This window comes from Sinohyriopsis cumingii, chromosome 2 (genome assembly GCF_028554795.1).
Source record: "Sinohyriopsis cumingii isolate HCF-2022 chromosome 2, ASM2855479v2, whole genome shotgun sequence".
NCBI classification, from domain to species: domain Eukaryota; kingdom Metazoa; phylum Mollusca; class Bivalvia; order Unionida; family Unionidae; genus Sinohyriopsis; species Sinohyriopsis cumingii.
Genome location: NC_142962.1, coordinates 6,841,650 through 6,858,280, shown reverse-complemented (window position 1 = coordinate 6,858,280; position 16,631 = coordinate 6,841,650). Strand labels below are relative to the sequence as shown.

The 16,631-nt window shown below is 33.8% G+C and overlaps 1 protein-coding gene across 2 annotated transcripts in view; it reads left to right on the top strand.

Annotated features, from left to right (window-relative positions):
• LOC149804289 (uncharacterized) overlaps positions 1-15,022 on the top strand; it is a 39,580-nt gene extending 24,558 nt beyond the window's left edge. For both annotated transcript variants that reach the window (XM_089938527.1, XM_089938521.1), the window contains 3 exons: positions 217-360; positions 1,378-1,521; positions 6,347-15,022. In XM_089938527.1, coding sequence (XP_089794653.1) covers positions 217-360; positions 1,378-1,521; positions 6,347-6,771 — 713 coding nt within the window. In that variant the 3' untranslated portion in view covers positions 6,772-15,022. The remainder of the gene's footprint in view (positions 1-216; positions 361-1,377; positions 1,522-6,346) is intronic.
• Positions 15,023-16,631: the final 1,609 nt, after the last annotated feature.

Below are 16,631 nucleotides of genomic sequence, written 5' to 3'. Positions count from 1 at the left end.
CCTTTTCTAATCACGCTTGTTGAACCACTTTTGATAGTACCTGCTGTACCGCATTTTGGTATATTATGCTATTCTCTGTATATCATGATTCCATATATAGCACAGTTCTCACTATAATGCAGTTTGGCATATAACATGGTCAGCAATTATAGAGTCCACTGACTGCATTATAATGAGGGAGCGCTGTATTATTATTATTATCATTATTTTTATCAGGTGGTCATTACTTGGGTATGCCAACAGTAGATGAAGACAAGCCATCAGACAGTAGTCATCCTGAGGTAGAGAAGAAACCAGAGCACATCGGGAAAACTGATATGACTGATGTCAAAAGTTCAAATCAGGACAACTCTCAGTCAGGTATAGGTTGTAATGTCATTTATATATAAAATGAAATTTAATTTATTCTGTATGTTTAAAAGTAGTTTTCTTAAAGGAATCTTCATAAACATATACATACATACAATAAAATCCAAGGGTATTCACATATGAGTATGGGTTTTGTACAGAGTAATAAAATACCTCCATGATGATGCATGGTACTAGAGAATGTAGTTGTGACATTTTTGTCATAGATGGGAAATGGATATCTCCTTAAATTGAAAAATTATTTCACAGAAATTATTGTAGGAATCCTTAGGGTCTGGAGATGGTAAATTGCCTTACTGAGTGAGATGGGGGCCTTTTCTTTTAGGAACATGTATTTGATATTAATACCAAACTGTATTGTATACTGACCATTGAAATAAATCGCAGAAGGATGGAAGATGTTATTTTGCAGTTGCAGCACTTTCATTTTCAGAAAAAATGCTTCCTTTTCTTAAGGGTATAGGACATTGACTTATTACATCTGCTGGACATATATGTGGCTAAAATGTGTATACATGCCTTTTCTTAAGGGTATAGGACATTGACTTATTACATCTGCTAGACATATATGTGGCTAAAATGTGTATACATGCCTTTTCTCTTCCTCATTAAGAAATTTGTCAAAAAAGGATAAAATTAATGTAATGTGTTCAAATGTGAGCTGTTTTAAAGATTGCAAAATGATACATACCTTTATTGGATTAAAGGACTGTTAGAACTTTCATTTTTAAGACATGTAAATACGAAAAATTCCTTTTTAAGAGATATAAATACTAAATGAAGGTACTCCAGGGTTTTCCAGTGTATGACTCATGGACCAGAATGTGGCCTGCTAAAAGTTTCTGTCCAGCCCACCAACATTTCATAACATGCTGACTGGTAGTGGAAGATGTTAGGTCTTAAAATTTGTGAATTTTTGAAGCAACCATGAAATGCACCAAAATTTGTACCACCAGACAAATTGTGCATTTTGATTTTTATTATTATTATTATTATTATTATTATTAGGTGGTCAGGACCATGTTATGCCCACAGTAGATGTAGACAAGCCAGCAGACATCAGTGCTGGCAATGAAGAAAAGAAAATGGAACATGCAGGGAAAACTGATACCTCTGATGTCAAAGGTTCAAGTCAAGACAAATCGCCATCAGGTATAGGTCAAGATGCTATTTATATATAGTGTAAAAGCTGATATTTTCATGTTTTAAGGAGTTTTCTTATACCTGTACATGCAGTGAAAAGAGAAAGTAAACTAAGGGCATTTACGTATGAATGATGTATACACCAAGCCATGGAATATCTACCTATATGATGATGATGACTGATTCTGTAGGTTGTAATTAGAATATTTATAATGGAGATGGGGGGGGGCAGCATTTAAGCTTTATTTATTGCAGAGGTTTATTTTAAATTAGTTCTCAGGAGCTGAAAATTATCCCTTGTCTAAAAAATGTATATCAAAATCAAACAGAATTCTTACCATTTTTCACCTGGAAATATTTTGCCAGTTGGTCTCATTCTTTCCAAAAATGATTGATGTATCAACCTTGAAAAATACTTTTTGCAAGTATATTTTATAATTAATGATCGTGGACATGTACATTTTACTTTCTTGCATTAATACCTATATATTTTATCATGTGCTACAAAAAACATTTATATTTTAACATAAAATATATCATTGGGGAGGGTACCATAGTATAAAATATATCTTGTATTAGTACAAATAAATCAGCTTTCTTTTTATTACATACTACTCTTGTTTCCAAAACACATGCACACTCTCAAGCTAACCTTGACTTGAATTTTATTAATTTACTTATAAAAAAAGCTCTGATTTAAGAGAAGAGTTGCTTTGAGATATCTTAAGGTGTTATCGGTTCTATTTGTGACCTTTTTATTAAATATTTTACTGTATCCAACCACAGCAGCAAGTTGAATCAGGAGAGACCATATTGAAATTTGATACTGTTTACATGGAAACACAGAGGACATAATTTCATACATAAGTGCAGGGCTCAAAATTAACGGTAGTCCGCTAGCCCGAGGCTAGCAGATTTCCTGTCGGACTAGTAACTTTCATAATGTTAATAGTCTGATGGGCTAGTAAGTTTCCGTTATCAATAATCAGCATTTGTTTACACCATTCCCTAATAAAGACTTGACTTAGCAGATGTTCTGTGGAATCAAAGCAGTGGCCATTGTAAACACAGTCATAAAATATTAGCATGAGAAGATGAAGTCAATTTCTGCCTTGGAAAGGTACATTTCTATAACAAGAAAACATCCGATTTTGTGCATTTCACTTAACAGCGAAAGTTATGGTCCCATCATTAACAACGGAAGTTTGTTAATTGATCCTAATTAATCTGGTAACGAATTAAATGAAAAAATGACGTATCACACTTTATTTACTCGACCACAGTAACAAACTACAAAGCGGTATACCACACAAAAGAACACGGTAAAAACTATTCAAAGAAATTAGTTTGCACTTTTTTTGTTTAAGATTCTTTTTATTTTTTGCTCGCTACCCAAACACTCCAACAGTCACAACCAGAAAACTACATACATATTTTACATTTCCATTGAAATAATTATAAGAATTAGATCAGTTTATTATGATTACGTTATTGACACATCCTTTCCATACAGCTACTTTTTCTATGATGTTAAGAATAGTTTTTATATTTTTCCCTTACAAGAAAGAACAAATAATTGAATACACGTGGAGATATCCAAGCAGAATGCCATACAATTGTTGGGAATTAAAATCTCTGAGCATGGGCATCTAAAATTTGAAAATTTTCCGCCTTATTATTAATTTCAACAATACATTGAGGTTCGATTAATTAGGAACAATTACCAAACTTACGACTTATGATACCGTAATTGGAGCTGTTAAATACAACGCGCCGAGTGTCAGATGGCTTCATTTGATGGGAACGTGCCTTTTCCAAGCTGAAACTAACACTATCTTCTGATGCTAATATTTTATAACAGTGTTTACAATAGCCACTGCTTTGATCATGCAGAACATCTGCTGAATTTAAGTCTTTGTTAGGGAGAGGCCATTTAAATGTGGGATGGGACAAAGACACGTGTTTTGAAACATGTTTCTTGCTCTGACTTTCTTACATAAAGGACACTGTGCCATTCCTTTTCTTGCTTTAAATAATTCGTGTCAGCTATACTATAACATCTCATATTTCAAAACAAGGCACAATTCCCTCCTTATAAGACAGGCAAAATGAGGCATTTGATAGAAGGTGTTAAGCCACCGGAAAAAAAGCAAAAGTTGAATGAGAATGATGAGGAATAATTCTTATGATAGGGAAAAGCGTAATGGTAAATTTCAGAATAAATGGACAAAAGACAGGGATTGACTGAATTATGATGAGGAAAGGAACGTTATGTGGTGTAACTGGTGTACGCAATTCACAAAAACAAACACACAGAAAACATCCAGTTTTGTTGTGGGTTGTTCGAACTTTAAAATTGAATCAGTAAACGTACATGAAAGCTGTGTGACATTGTTTTGTGAACAGGACTAGTAAAGATTTGGCAGGACTAGTAAATTTCTCAAAGATCTAGATGTTTTCTTAGTGAACTTCTTATTTTTGTTCCAGATTTAATGGCATTTGCCTTTCACAAATATGATACATTTACAGGTTCTATCATTTTGATATATTACATAATGTGTCATAAACGATGATGTTGTAAATATTTTTGTAACAGGAAAATCGTAAAATGTTAATTAATTTAGTTATGATGAAACATTATTCCCAGCAGTTTATCTTTTTTGGTGACATCTTATCAAACATATTTATTTTTTGAATGCGCAATTTTTGTTTTACTTCACTGACATTTACATTAGCAGCCATCATCACCGTTCCTTTCCACTTATGCACACAAAAATGTCATCTGCTGTTTGCAGCTCTCCTCCATTTTACAAAATACAAAGCCTGATGTGAAAAATGTTGCTTTTACTGCTGCCATTGAAGACCATGAAAGCACATAATTTAAGCATTGCGGGGGTGGGGATCTTGTAATTTCACAAAATGTAGGAATAACTTAAATCTCAACAATTTTCACCAATAATTTGGTTTATTTTGCTCCTGAATATTGTGAAGAGAGAAAACTACTGATCCTGATTTGGTAACCATGTACCCTATTGTATAACTGGACAAGATGCCAGAAAGGAGACCTGTTGCTGCATCACTATCCAAACCCCATCAGAATGTGACCATTGGTCAGTGAGGGGTTTTCTTTCAACACCTACAAGCAGGACAAAGAAGTCAAGAGTTATATGGGATGATCTGGATAAGGACTAATTCAGAATTAAGTATTTGGTGTATTGATGGTACTCGTCAGATATATGCATTTTGAATTAATTTATTTTTGTAGGTGTCAGTTTTCATGGTTTTAGGAAAAAGGGATTTTCATCAGGACCTAAATATGTTTTATCCACACATGTTGGTTGATGAGTCAGGTTTTTATCCACACATGTTGGTTGATGAGTCAGGTTTTATCCACACATGTTGGTTGATGAGTCAGGTTTTATCAGATTTGCTACACATTTATTGGCTATATCATGCCAACGAAATGGTAGCTAAGTGCCTTTTTCATGGATACACCATATCAGCTGATCCAAAATACCCTTGGTTGGTATCAAACTCACAACCCTTGGATCACAAGCCCAACACTGTACCATCTAAGATACTCCCTCCCTCTATCTACAGTACGTTCATGTTGTTTCGGGTCCTTAAATTCACAGCTTGTAACATCCTTGAAATTCCAAAAATTGGTACGCAGTGAGCAATACTGATTCCACTGTATCAGTGTGTCTTCCTAGTGACAGTGACAAATGTGTTATTGTTGTATTTACATTTTGAAAATTATGTCCAGCATTTATTATGTCACAGTACAGAAGTTATGTCTATGGAGTATACATTGTAGAAAAGTGATATTCAGGCAGTATATATTGTGGCACATTTCAGAAGTCATATCTGTGGAGTATACATTGTTGAAAAGTCATATTTAGGCAGTATATATTCTGTCATAGTACAGAAGTTATATCTGTGGAGTATACATTGTGGAAAAGTCATATTCAGGCAGTATATATTGTGTCATAGTACAAAAGTCATATCTATGGGGTATACATTGTGGAAAAGTCATATTCAGGCAGTATATATTGTGTCATAGTACAAAAGTCATATCTGTGGGATATACATTGTGGAAGTCATATTCAGGCAGTATATATTGTGGCACATTTCAGAAGTCATATCTGTGGAGTATACATTGTGGAAAAGTCATGTTCAGGCAGTATATATTGTGGCACATTTCAGAAGTCATATAGAGGGAGTATACATTGTGGTATAGTACAAAAGCCCTGTCCAAGGAGTATATGGTACATAAATGAGACATTGTGGTCTGCTGAACCCATGTATTTATAGTACAAAAGCTCTATCAAAGGAGTATGTGGTACATAAATGAGACATTGTGGTCTGCTGAACCCATGTATTTATAGTACAAAAGCTCTATCAAAGGAGTATGTGGTACATGAATGAGACATTGTGGTCTGCTGAACCCATGTATTTATAGTACAAAAGCTCTATCAAAGGAGTATGTGGTACATAAATGAGACATTGTGGTCTGCTGAACCCATGTATTTATAGTACAAAAGCTCTATCAAAGGAGTATGTGGTACATGAATGAGACATTGTGGTCTGCTGAACCCATGTATTTATAGTACAAAAGCTCTATCAAAGGAGTATGTGGTACATAAATGAGACATTGTGGTCTGCTGAACCCATGTATTTATAGTACAAAAGCTCTATCAAAGGAGTATGTGGTACATGAATGAGACATTGTGGTCTGCTGAACCCATGTATTTTATGTTTATTGTCTGTATCATCAACTATTGGTTAAAGATCAAGGATGAAAAATTTGATTTACAATTAATTTTTTTTGTAGGTGATGAAACAGGAAATAATGTTCATGACCCAAAATTAACTGAAGCGATCTCAAGTCCACACAAGAAGATAGAACCTTCCAGTTCCTCAGTCAGCAAAGATAAATCTGCTCTAGTTGACACTAAAACGGATTCATCGTCCTTCAAGAATAAGATAGGAAGGGCCACCACCACAACCACTGCCCCTGGAAATGATACAGATGACAGTTTAAAGGCCAGGAATTATGGGATGGAAGAGGTTATTGTAGCCAGTCCTACAGATGGTTCTCAAGGACCTATTGTGGCCCTTTCTGTTGGCTTGGCAGTTACCTTGCTGCTGCTTATTATTGTAGGCTGTCGGCTGAGAACTGTTAAACGTCGCTTGAGAAAAGGGAAAGCACTTCATTCAAATGAAGCAGACTACCTGATCAATGGCATGTACTTGTAGAAAATTTGTAAAATAGAAAGTTTTGGTTTTGGTTATAGCTGCTTTATAATGTACCCAGACATCACTTATAAAATATCTTAACTATTCAGACAGTGTTATCCATTAGGTTGTGTGTTTTTTTTCTCAGTATGATTAGCGTTACTTTTTGCATAATAAACCCCTTGAAATCTACACTCCCAAGGTATTAAATGGTAAGCTAGGCACTTAGTCCTTCTAATATGATATTTCTTTGTATTAAACAAATCTACAATTAAAGTAGATGGTTGTGAATAAGTTGTAATTCTTTGTTTAAAATGTCTGCAAATAAAACATTATTAAAAATCAAAGTTAGCTTAATAGGTCATAATGAAAGGTTCTAGAACTAAATGTGAAGTCCTAAGAGTTTCTCACAAGTTATACAAGGAAACACTGACAGTGTTGTCTGTTGCCTGTTTTGGAGGGTACGCTGACCACCATGCTGGCACTCTGCCGTCACTGAAAAATGCCCTACTCATTTTGATGTGTACACTGTTCTCCTAGAGGTTGGCCTGTCATGAATCTCCAGAGATTTAATATGCTGCATATGGTAACACTGTACATGTAAAAATCAGGCATCAATTTTGCATAATCTACCCTTATTTTGCTTGCAGTGAAAATAATACCTTAAATGCACAAGTGGAATGCATAGAAATGCTCTCTTTTAAAAAGAGGATTCCTGGAGAAGAGACCTTTTAGTGCTTAAAATGTTACAAGAAACAATTATTCCTACCCTGACAGGCAACCAGCATTCTGCCCTCACAGGCAACCAGCATTCTGCCCCAGCAGGCAACCAGCATTCTGCCCTGACAGGCAAACAGTACCCTGACTAGTAATATGGGGGCAGGACTGACTAAGAAGACAATTTGGGATATGGAGTTTGAATGATATTTTACTATAGTAACTCCAAGTTGTTAAATTGATGCAAGGGATAATAAGGTCTTATACAAGGACTGGTTCTTGTGAAATGTGACAATTTTTACTGATTTGAAGAACATCTTGAATATACCAGCCAAGAATGATACAATATTTTGAATCTCATTGGTAATATGCATGATATAAACTTGTACTATTATAGAAAATGAATCTTTGGATGTGTAAAACTTTTTGTGTCACGAAATTTATAACAATTCTCATGTTTAGGTGTCAGTTATACGGTAGTTCCCCATGTATTGAAAATTGGGATTCATCAGAAATTTCTTGTGGAATGAAATCTTGTTAACATCTGTCAAAACCTAGACAGATAGCAGCTTGTTTTATTATATAAGATTACAGATGAATGACCTTGACATTGTAGCATCACAAAAATATTGCTTCTATTATTTATGTTTCATGTTTCTATTATTCATTTCTTTTTCAACAATGGAGAAGGAATTTCAGAATCAAAATATATCTGAGATAAATTTTGTACATTTATTAAGTATTTTCCATAGCCTTTAACAGTATGAGACAGATGTGGTTGATAAAAAGAATTTTGTAGTGTCGTTTTTAATGGTTTGAAATCTTAAACCAACATTTGTAATAAGAAAAATTTACATTAAAAAGATATCAATTTTACATACATTAAAAAGATATAAATTTTACATATATTTAACAGATATAATTAAAATACATAAAAATTGTTGCTCATAGAAAGCTTGAATGTTTTAATTTGTATTTGTATGTGTGTGTTGTGTATTAAATAGTTTGGAGTTTTTTATGGTGTCTTCACTGTGCTTAAATTGACATATTTGATATGGATGATCATTTTTACAAAATAATTATGAAGGTTTCTTGCTCAGATTTCAGTCCATCACTGAAAATGTGAGCAATAAGCATGCAGACTTTTAGGAACCATATGCTTTGCCAGCTTATGACAGCCTTCTTATTAACGACTGGCTGCCAGCTTAATTACCCTCTCATTTTAAAACTGACTACCAGCTTCATTACCCTTTCCTTTTAAAACTGGCTGCCAGCTTAAATACCCTCTTCTTTTAAAACTGGTGGCCAGCTTAAATACCCTCTCCTTTTAAAACTGGCTACCACCTTAATTACCTTCTCCTTTTAAAACTGGCTGCCAGCTTAATTACCCTTTCCTTTTACAACTGGCTGCCAGCTTAATTACCCTCTCCTTTTAAAACTGGCTGCCAGCTTAAATACCCTCTTCTTTTAAAACTGGTGGCCAGCTTAAATACCCTCTCCTTTTAAAACTGGCTGTCAGTTTAATTACCCTCTCTTTTTAAAACTGGCTACCAGCTTAATTACCCTCCTTTTAAAACTGGCTGCCAGCTTAATTTCCATCTTTTAAAACTGGCTGCCAACTTAATTACCCTCTTCTTTTTAAACTGGCTACCAGGTTAAATACCATCTTTTAAAAGTGGCTGCCAGCTTAATTACCCTCTCCTTTTACAACTGGCTGCCAGCTTAATTACCCTCTCCTTTTACAACTGGCTGCCAGTTTAATTACCCTCCTTTTAAAACTTACTGGCAGTTTAATTACCCTCTCCTTTTACAACTGGCTACCAGCTTAATTACCCTCCTTTTAAAACTGGCTGCCAGCTTAAATACCCTCTTTTAAAACTGGTGGCCAGCTTAAATACCCTCTTTTTTTAAAAGTGGCTACCAGCTTAATTACCCTCCCCTTTTACAACTGGCTGCCAGCTTAATTACCCTCTCCTTTTAAAACTGGCTACCAGCTTAATTACCCTCCTTTTAAAACTGGCTGCCAACTTAATTACCCTCTTCTTTTAAAACTGGCTACCAGGTTAAATACCATCTCCTTTTAAAAGTGGCTGCCAGCTTAATTACCCTCTCCTTTTACAACTGGCTGCCAGCTTAATTACCCTCTCTTTTTACAGCTGGCTGCCAGCTTAATTACCCTCCTTTTAAAACTGACTGCCAGTTTAATTACCCTCTCCTTTTACAACTGGCTGCTGGATTAATTACCCTCTTCTTTTACAACTGAGTTGCCTGCTTTAACAATACTGTTAATTTTTTTTAATATTGTTTGATTGGCTTAACCTTGTACTTCTAATTTTGAGTTGACTGCTTCAGAAGATAATGAGAAGGCTGTTATGAAAAGAATTAAAATGGTCTCTTTTATCCAAAGAAAATACAGTCTTTTCTTTAATAATTGTATGCACTTTTTATTAATCATTGGAATTTTTGAATAAATTAGATAGAAATACTTTTAATTTTCGAAGTATTATTTAGTATGAAAGTTTGTAGTATTTTAAAAAGGCTCCCTGTAAAGTATGAAAAATTATATATTAATATAATTTGTATTAATTGATGGTGTAAGGAGAAATAGGGGGTGAAAAAGATAATATGATACTTAATATGTGAATTTTGTCTCGTTTGGTTCCAGTATTGCCATTGAAGAAATGAGTATTCGTGTGCAGAGAAAGATTTGTTTGAAAAGGTACACACAATCATTTTCTATTTGGCTGATATACATCAGCAGCATTTTCTTTTCAACAGATATACCTAAAGATCAATAGATATGCCTAAAGATCAGTTGATATACCTAAAGATCAATGGATATGCCTAAAGATCAAGAAGATTTGCTTGTGTGAAGTATAAGGATCGTAGTTGCCAGTTGGTAATTGTTGGGGAATACACAATTTGTGTCACGAAATTAGGAATTGATTGAAACAATTCATAGTAGAAACATTAAAAAGTATATCAGTTTATACTGGCTGTTATGTTCATGTTAGGTAGTATTTTTTTGAAAACTAGACATTTTTGTGATGTTCTATCCTTTTTATGCCTTTTTCTTTGTATACATTTAATGTCTTATTAACTTGTAAATATATTATTGACTCAGTGGATATTTTTTTTACACTATCAAAAAGATTTGTCAGTTGCACTTTTTAAAAGAATGTTTCCATGTGATTTCCATTGTTTGAAAATGGGAAGATAACTTTCGAAACATTTTTATTTTCAAAGTGCATATGTATACAATAACTTGAATCTGTAATGTGCATCTATATATATAGAGAGAGAGAGAGAGAATAATGTATTATCTGTATAAATATGTTCAGTTTTTGCAACTGGGAAAATATCTGTTGAAAAATTTGTACTTTAAAATTGCATGTATATACCAAAGCCTGAATGTTTATTACACATCCTTGTAATATGATATTATGTTATCTGCATAAATATGTTCTTTATTTTTGTGCACAAGTATATTGTCCTGCCCACATTATTGGAATGTGGGACATAGTCACTTTTCTGTATGCATTGGCATCAACAGTTGGTCACGATTTTGGTTAAAGTTTTTCATTTGCTTAAAGTTCCTGAACCCCTTGATAGATGTTTGAATCATTGTGAAACTGACAATTCATTCAGTGGCACGCTTATATGCCTGTATGACCCCTGAATCACAAACATTTACTCTTAAGTTTTTGTGAGAGTTTTTAATTTGCTTACATTATGTAAACCCCATGATGGATTTTTGTAATACTTGGAATGAATACTTAATAAAACTATGATAATTCATTCTTTATATGCTCACTTTCCCCTTTGACCTTGGGGTAAAGGTCACAATAATAGAAAATTGGTGTTAGGGTTTGTTAAAGTTCTTTCATTTGCTAATAATTCTTAAAACCTGTTGGTGGATGTTTTTTCGTAATTTGGGATGAACCTTTATAAAATTAAGTTCATTTTGTGAAATGTCTGCTCACTGCATTAACTTTGGGGTCAAGGTCACTGTTATAGATAATTGGAGTTTCAGATTCATTTTAAAGTATTTTCATTTTCAGTGCGCTCCTCAATTCTATGATGGATTTTCTTCACATTTGTGATGAATGGTTATGAAGCTAAGAAAATTTGCAGAAATATTCTTAATAATATCAGCTTTTGAAAAACAAAAAAATTCTTGGCTCATTTTACACAAAAAGAAGTTCTTGAACTTTTGTTATACAGAAAATGAATAAATATATTTTAAATACAACAGAAGCGCTAGAATGTTTCTCAGAATAATTATATAAGTGTGTCAGGTACACAGTAATTAAATTTATAAATTGCCTTAATCAGATTGTGTGGCAACAATTTTTTTCTTCTTTTCAAAGGGATGTGTTAGCTTCAAAGTCATGCATGCTTTGACTTGCCAAATTAAAGACCTTTTGAATACAGGTAAATATTAAGCTTATTAATTGTTATCTCTATAAATAATTTCTGCCTGCAACTTAAACAGATTTGCAGCCATTTAATTCTTGTCATTAAACTTGCTCTAATTTGATCATCTCTAGATGAATATGCTTCTGTATGTAGCATGTTCTATCATCAGGTTTGCAACTTAAACAGATTTGCAGCCATTTAATTCTTGTCATTAAACTTGCTCTAATTTGATCATCTCTAGATGAATATGCTTCTGTATGTAGCATGTTCTATCATCAGGTTTGCAACTTAAACAGATTTGCAGCCATTTAATTCTTGTCATTAAACTTGCTCTAATTTGATCATCTCTAGATGAATATGCTTCTGTATGTAGCATGTTCTATCATCAGGTTTGGTTCCAGGAAAAAGTCAAATAAGTATTTGTCATACTCATCATTTAAAACTGCCTAAATAAAAAGTACCGTTCTTTCCAGATTTTTTAAATATGTAACACTTGGCTACTTTTCTAAATCAAGACCACAATTCCTATATGGAATTGATATCTTTCATGTAAAATAAGGACAAATTCAAAGTGATGATGGCATTACATAACTAATTCAAGTACATTTATGTACAGTAAACAACATTACTTGTTCAAATTTGATGAATCCGATGGGTAATAAATTTCATGAGAAATCCAATGACAATACAGAAAGCATAATATATAGTCAGTGTACCATATATATTCACTTATAAGTCAAACTGCAAACAACAAATATCCTGATCTGCTGTGGTATAATGTAAACCTGCAGATCAGGGTCTATGTTGTTTGTTCTACTGATTACTCCTAATAAACTGCACAGACCCAGATCTGCTGGTACATGATGTGCTGGCAGAGCTGGGTCTGTGTAGTTTGCAATTGGACTCAACTTACAAGCAAGTACATATGGTACATACTTGTTCAAACAGATTTGTATTAGTCGTAATTTTCACATTCCTCAAAACATTTTAAAATTACTTCTCAACTTGCACAAATATTGAACATGTCTGCCATTTGTTCTGTTGTCCTAACACTGCAAGTGCCAATTCTTTCATAGAGCTATACAGGTAATGTTCCATCATTGTTAAGATTGTAAAGAAAATTTTCTTTCTTGGAATTTCTTGTACATTCCTTGATTGCATTTGCACCTTGTTATCATTATTTAAAATTAATTATGTCTGGATATTGTGACTAAAAACAAAAAATAAACAAAAGCGTGAATAGATTCCATACAGTTGTGTGTCTGCTAACTACAGTTGTATAAAGTGATAATTTTTTATTTGTCATATTGTTCACAGCACTACATTTGAGCATATACAGAAACTGTGATGTTATTCTGACACTGTGTGATGTTTGTGATGTGTTATTAGTTATAGAATTGCACTCTTCTATATTCTCAGTTAACTCCTATTCACTAATCTATTTTTAGTTCAACAGGTGTTAGACCAGTAGAGTTTATAGGATGTCCTGTTGTAATCTTCCATACATTAGCAAAGCTTCACCTCACAGAGTACTTGGAGGATTACTACAAAACTTTCCAAACACATTCATTCCAAAGTCTAGCTGGTCCTAAATGAAAATGGTGATGCTTAGACTTCCAGTATGGCCATCTTGAAAATCTTGTTATTGGTACTTCTCCTGAATGGACAGTTATGGCAACATGGCATTTTTAAACAAAAAAACATTCTTATGATATCTAGTCCTAGTCTAGTCATTTGGTCCTAAGTCAAATTGGTGCCCACCTGGACATGAAGTATGGGACCCAGTAGCCATCTTGCAAATCTTGTCGTTACTGACATTTTCTTCCTTGTGTCAGTGTTCTTCCAGGAGTTTTCCTGGTTTCTTTCTCCACCAGTTATACTGGCCACCATGTATAGCCTATCATGTGCTGATAAATGGATTTAAGCCCACAACAGCAACTTGTTCTTGTAACACCTCTTGAAAATAAAGTCATATTGGTGTAGGATTTTAACTAAAGACTTATCATGATGTCTTGTTGATCCGAAATGAAAATGGTGCCACCTGGACATCCAATATGGCCACTACATTGGCTATCTTGAAATTCTTGTTGTGGATACTCCACCTGAATGGATGGTCATATCAACATGTGGTTTTCACTAAATGACTTCTTATAATGTCTTGTTTTTCTTGCATAATAATTGTGTTGATCTGACACCTGATATAACCACCACAGCAGCCATCTTGAAAATCTTGTTATTATTGCTACTTCTCCTGAACAGAAAGTTGTGTCAGGGTGGCATTTTCACCTGAAGACTTCTTATGGTATCTAGTGATATCCAATATGGCCACCACATTGCCATCCTAGAAATCTTACTGCTACTCCTAGATGGAAAGTTGTATCAACCAGAAGACTTCTTATGATTTCTACTTGGTTCTAAGTGCAAATGGTTTTGCTCTGATTTCAAGTATGACCACTATGCCTGCCATCTTGAATGTTTTGTTTCTACTCTTAAATGGAAATTCATATCAACATGGGGTTTTCTCCAGAAGATTATAATGGTGCTGAATTGACCTCAGATATGACTGCTGCAGTGAATCATATTGAAAATCATATCAGTATTTCTAGTAAATGGATGGTCATATCAACATGGAGTTTTCAACAAAAAAAGCCACTCAATGGTGTCTGTTTTGTCACAAATGAAATATTATGCCAATCTTACATCTGTTATGGCAGCCACATAGACTGATTTGGAAATCTTAATGCTCACAGAGTTGGTTTCAACATGAAGCAGTTACAAAGAAGAAATGGTCTTGAATTCCTGGAAGTTCTTTTCTGATAGTAGAGCACCAGTCCAATTGAGGGACTCTTGTTTGTAGTCACTTTTCAGTTTTCTTATTTTCAAAGCAAAACTTTTGGAGATAGGTTCAAAGGTTCTTTCTCTTTCACTGTTTACATTCCATATTTATAAAATCATGATAGAGTAAATCTTGTTAAAAAAATAATTTTTCATGTGAATTCCAGATATTATTGTCTTTGTTGTTTTTGATATCTATCTTTAAGTTTTATGGCTATATTCTTGTTGTTTTCTCTTTACAGCAGTCTGTCTTTATGTAGGTATGTTATATTTTTGTACAAAATAAAATATCTTTACTCAGTACTGCTTTTCATTTTCTTTAAGTTGCTCATAGTATTTTGCCATATATAGCATGCACACATTTGTAAACAGTTTCGACCCACGGCTTGAAATTTTTAAATTCTTTACATTTAGATTCATCCAGCTACAAATGACATTTTTTTTTAATTTGAAAGGTTATCGCTGATTGACTAAAAGTGAAGACTCGATCTAAAACTTGAGCAGAGATTTTCATGATCTCCTACCTGATCTGTCACTATAAATGTTGCCATCACATTATGGTTTACACTGATTTTACTAAACTGTGTTCAGTCACTATAAAATGTGCCATCACATTATGGTTTACACTGATTTTACTAGACTGTTCTGTCACTATTAAATGTGCCATCACATTATGGTTTACACTGATTTTACTAGACTGTTCTTTCACTATAAAATGTGCCATCACATTATGGTTTACACTGATTTTACTAGACTGTTCTCTCACTATAAAATGTGCCATGATATTATGGTTTACACTGATTTTACTAGACTGTGTTCTGTACTATAAAATGTGCCATCACATTATGGTTTACACTAGACTGTTCTGTCACTAAAATGTGCCATCACTTTATGGTTTACACTGATTTTACTAGACTGTTCTGTCACTATAAAATGTGCCGTCACATTATGGTTTACACTGATTTTACTAGACTGTTCTGTCACTATAAAATGTGCCATCACATTATGGTTTACACTGATTTTACTAGACTGTTCTGTCACTATAAAATGTGCCATCACATTATGGCTTACACTGATTTTACTAGACTGTTACGTCACTATAAAATGTGCCATCACATTATGGTTTACACTGATTTTACTAGACTGTGTTCTGTCACTATAAAACGTGCCATCACATTATGGTTTACACTGATTTTACTAGACTGTGTTCTGTCACTGTAAAATGTGCCATCACATTATGGTTTACACTGATTTTACTAGACTGTTCTGTCCTATAAAATGTGCCATCACATTATGGTTTACACTGATTTTACTAGACTGTTCTGTCAGTATAAAATGTCCCATCACATTATGGTTTACACTGATTTTATTAGACTGTTCTGTCACTATAAAATGTGCCATCACATTATGGTTTACACTGATTTTACTAGACTGTGTTTTGTACTATAAAATGTGCCATCACATTATGGTTTACACTAGACTGTGTTCTGTCACTAAAATGTGCCATCACATTATGGTTTACACTGATTTTACTAGACTGTTCTGTCACTATAAAATGTGCTGTCACATTATGGTTTACACTGATTTTACTAGACTGTGTACTGTCACTATAAAATGTGCCATCACATTATGGTTTACACTGATTTTACTAGACTGTTCTGTCACTATAAAATGTGCCATCACATTATGGTTTACACTGATTTTACTAGACTGTGTTCTGTCACTATAAAATGTGCCATCACATTATGGTTTACACTGATTTTACTAGACTGTGTTCTGTCACTATAAAACGTGCCATCACATTATGGTTTACACTGATTTTACTAGACTGTTCTGTCACTATAAAATGTGTCATCACATTATGGTTTACACCGATTTTACTAGACTGTGTTCTGTCACTATAAAATGTG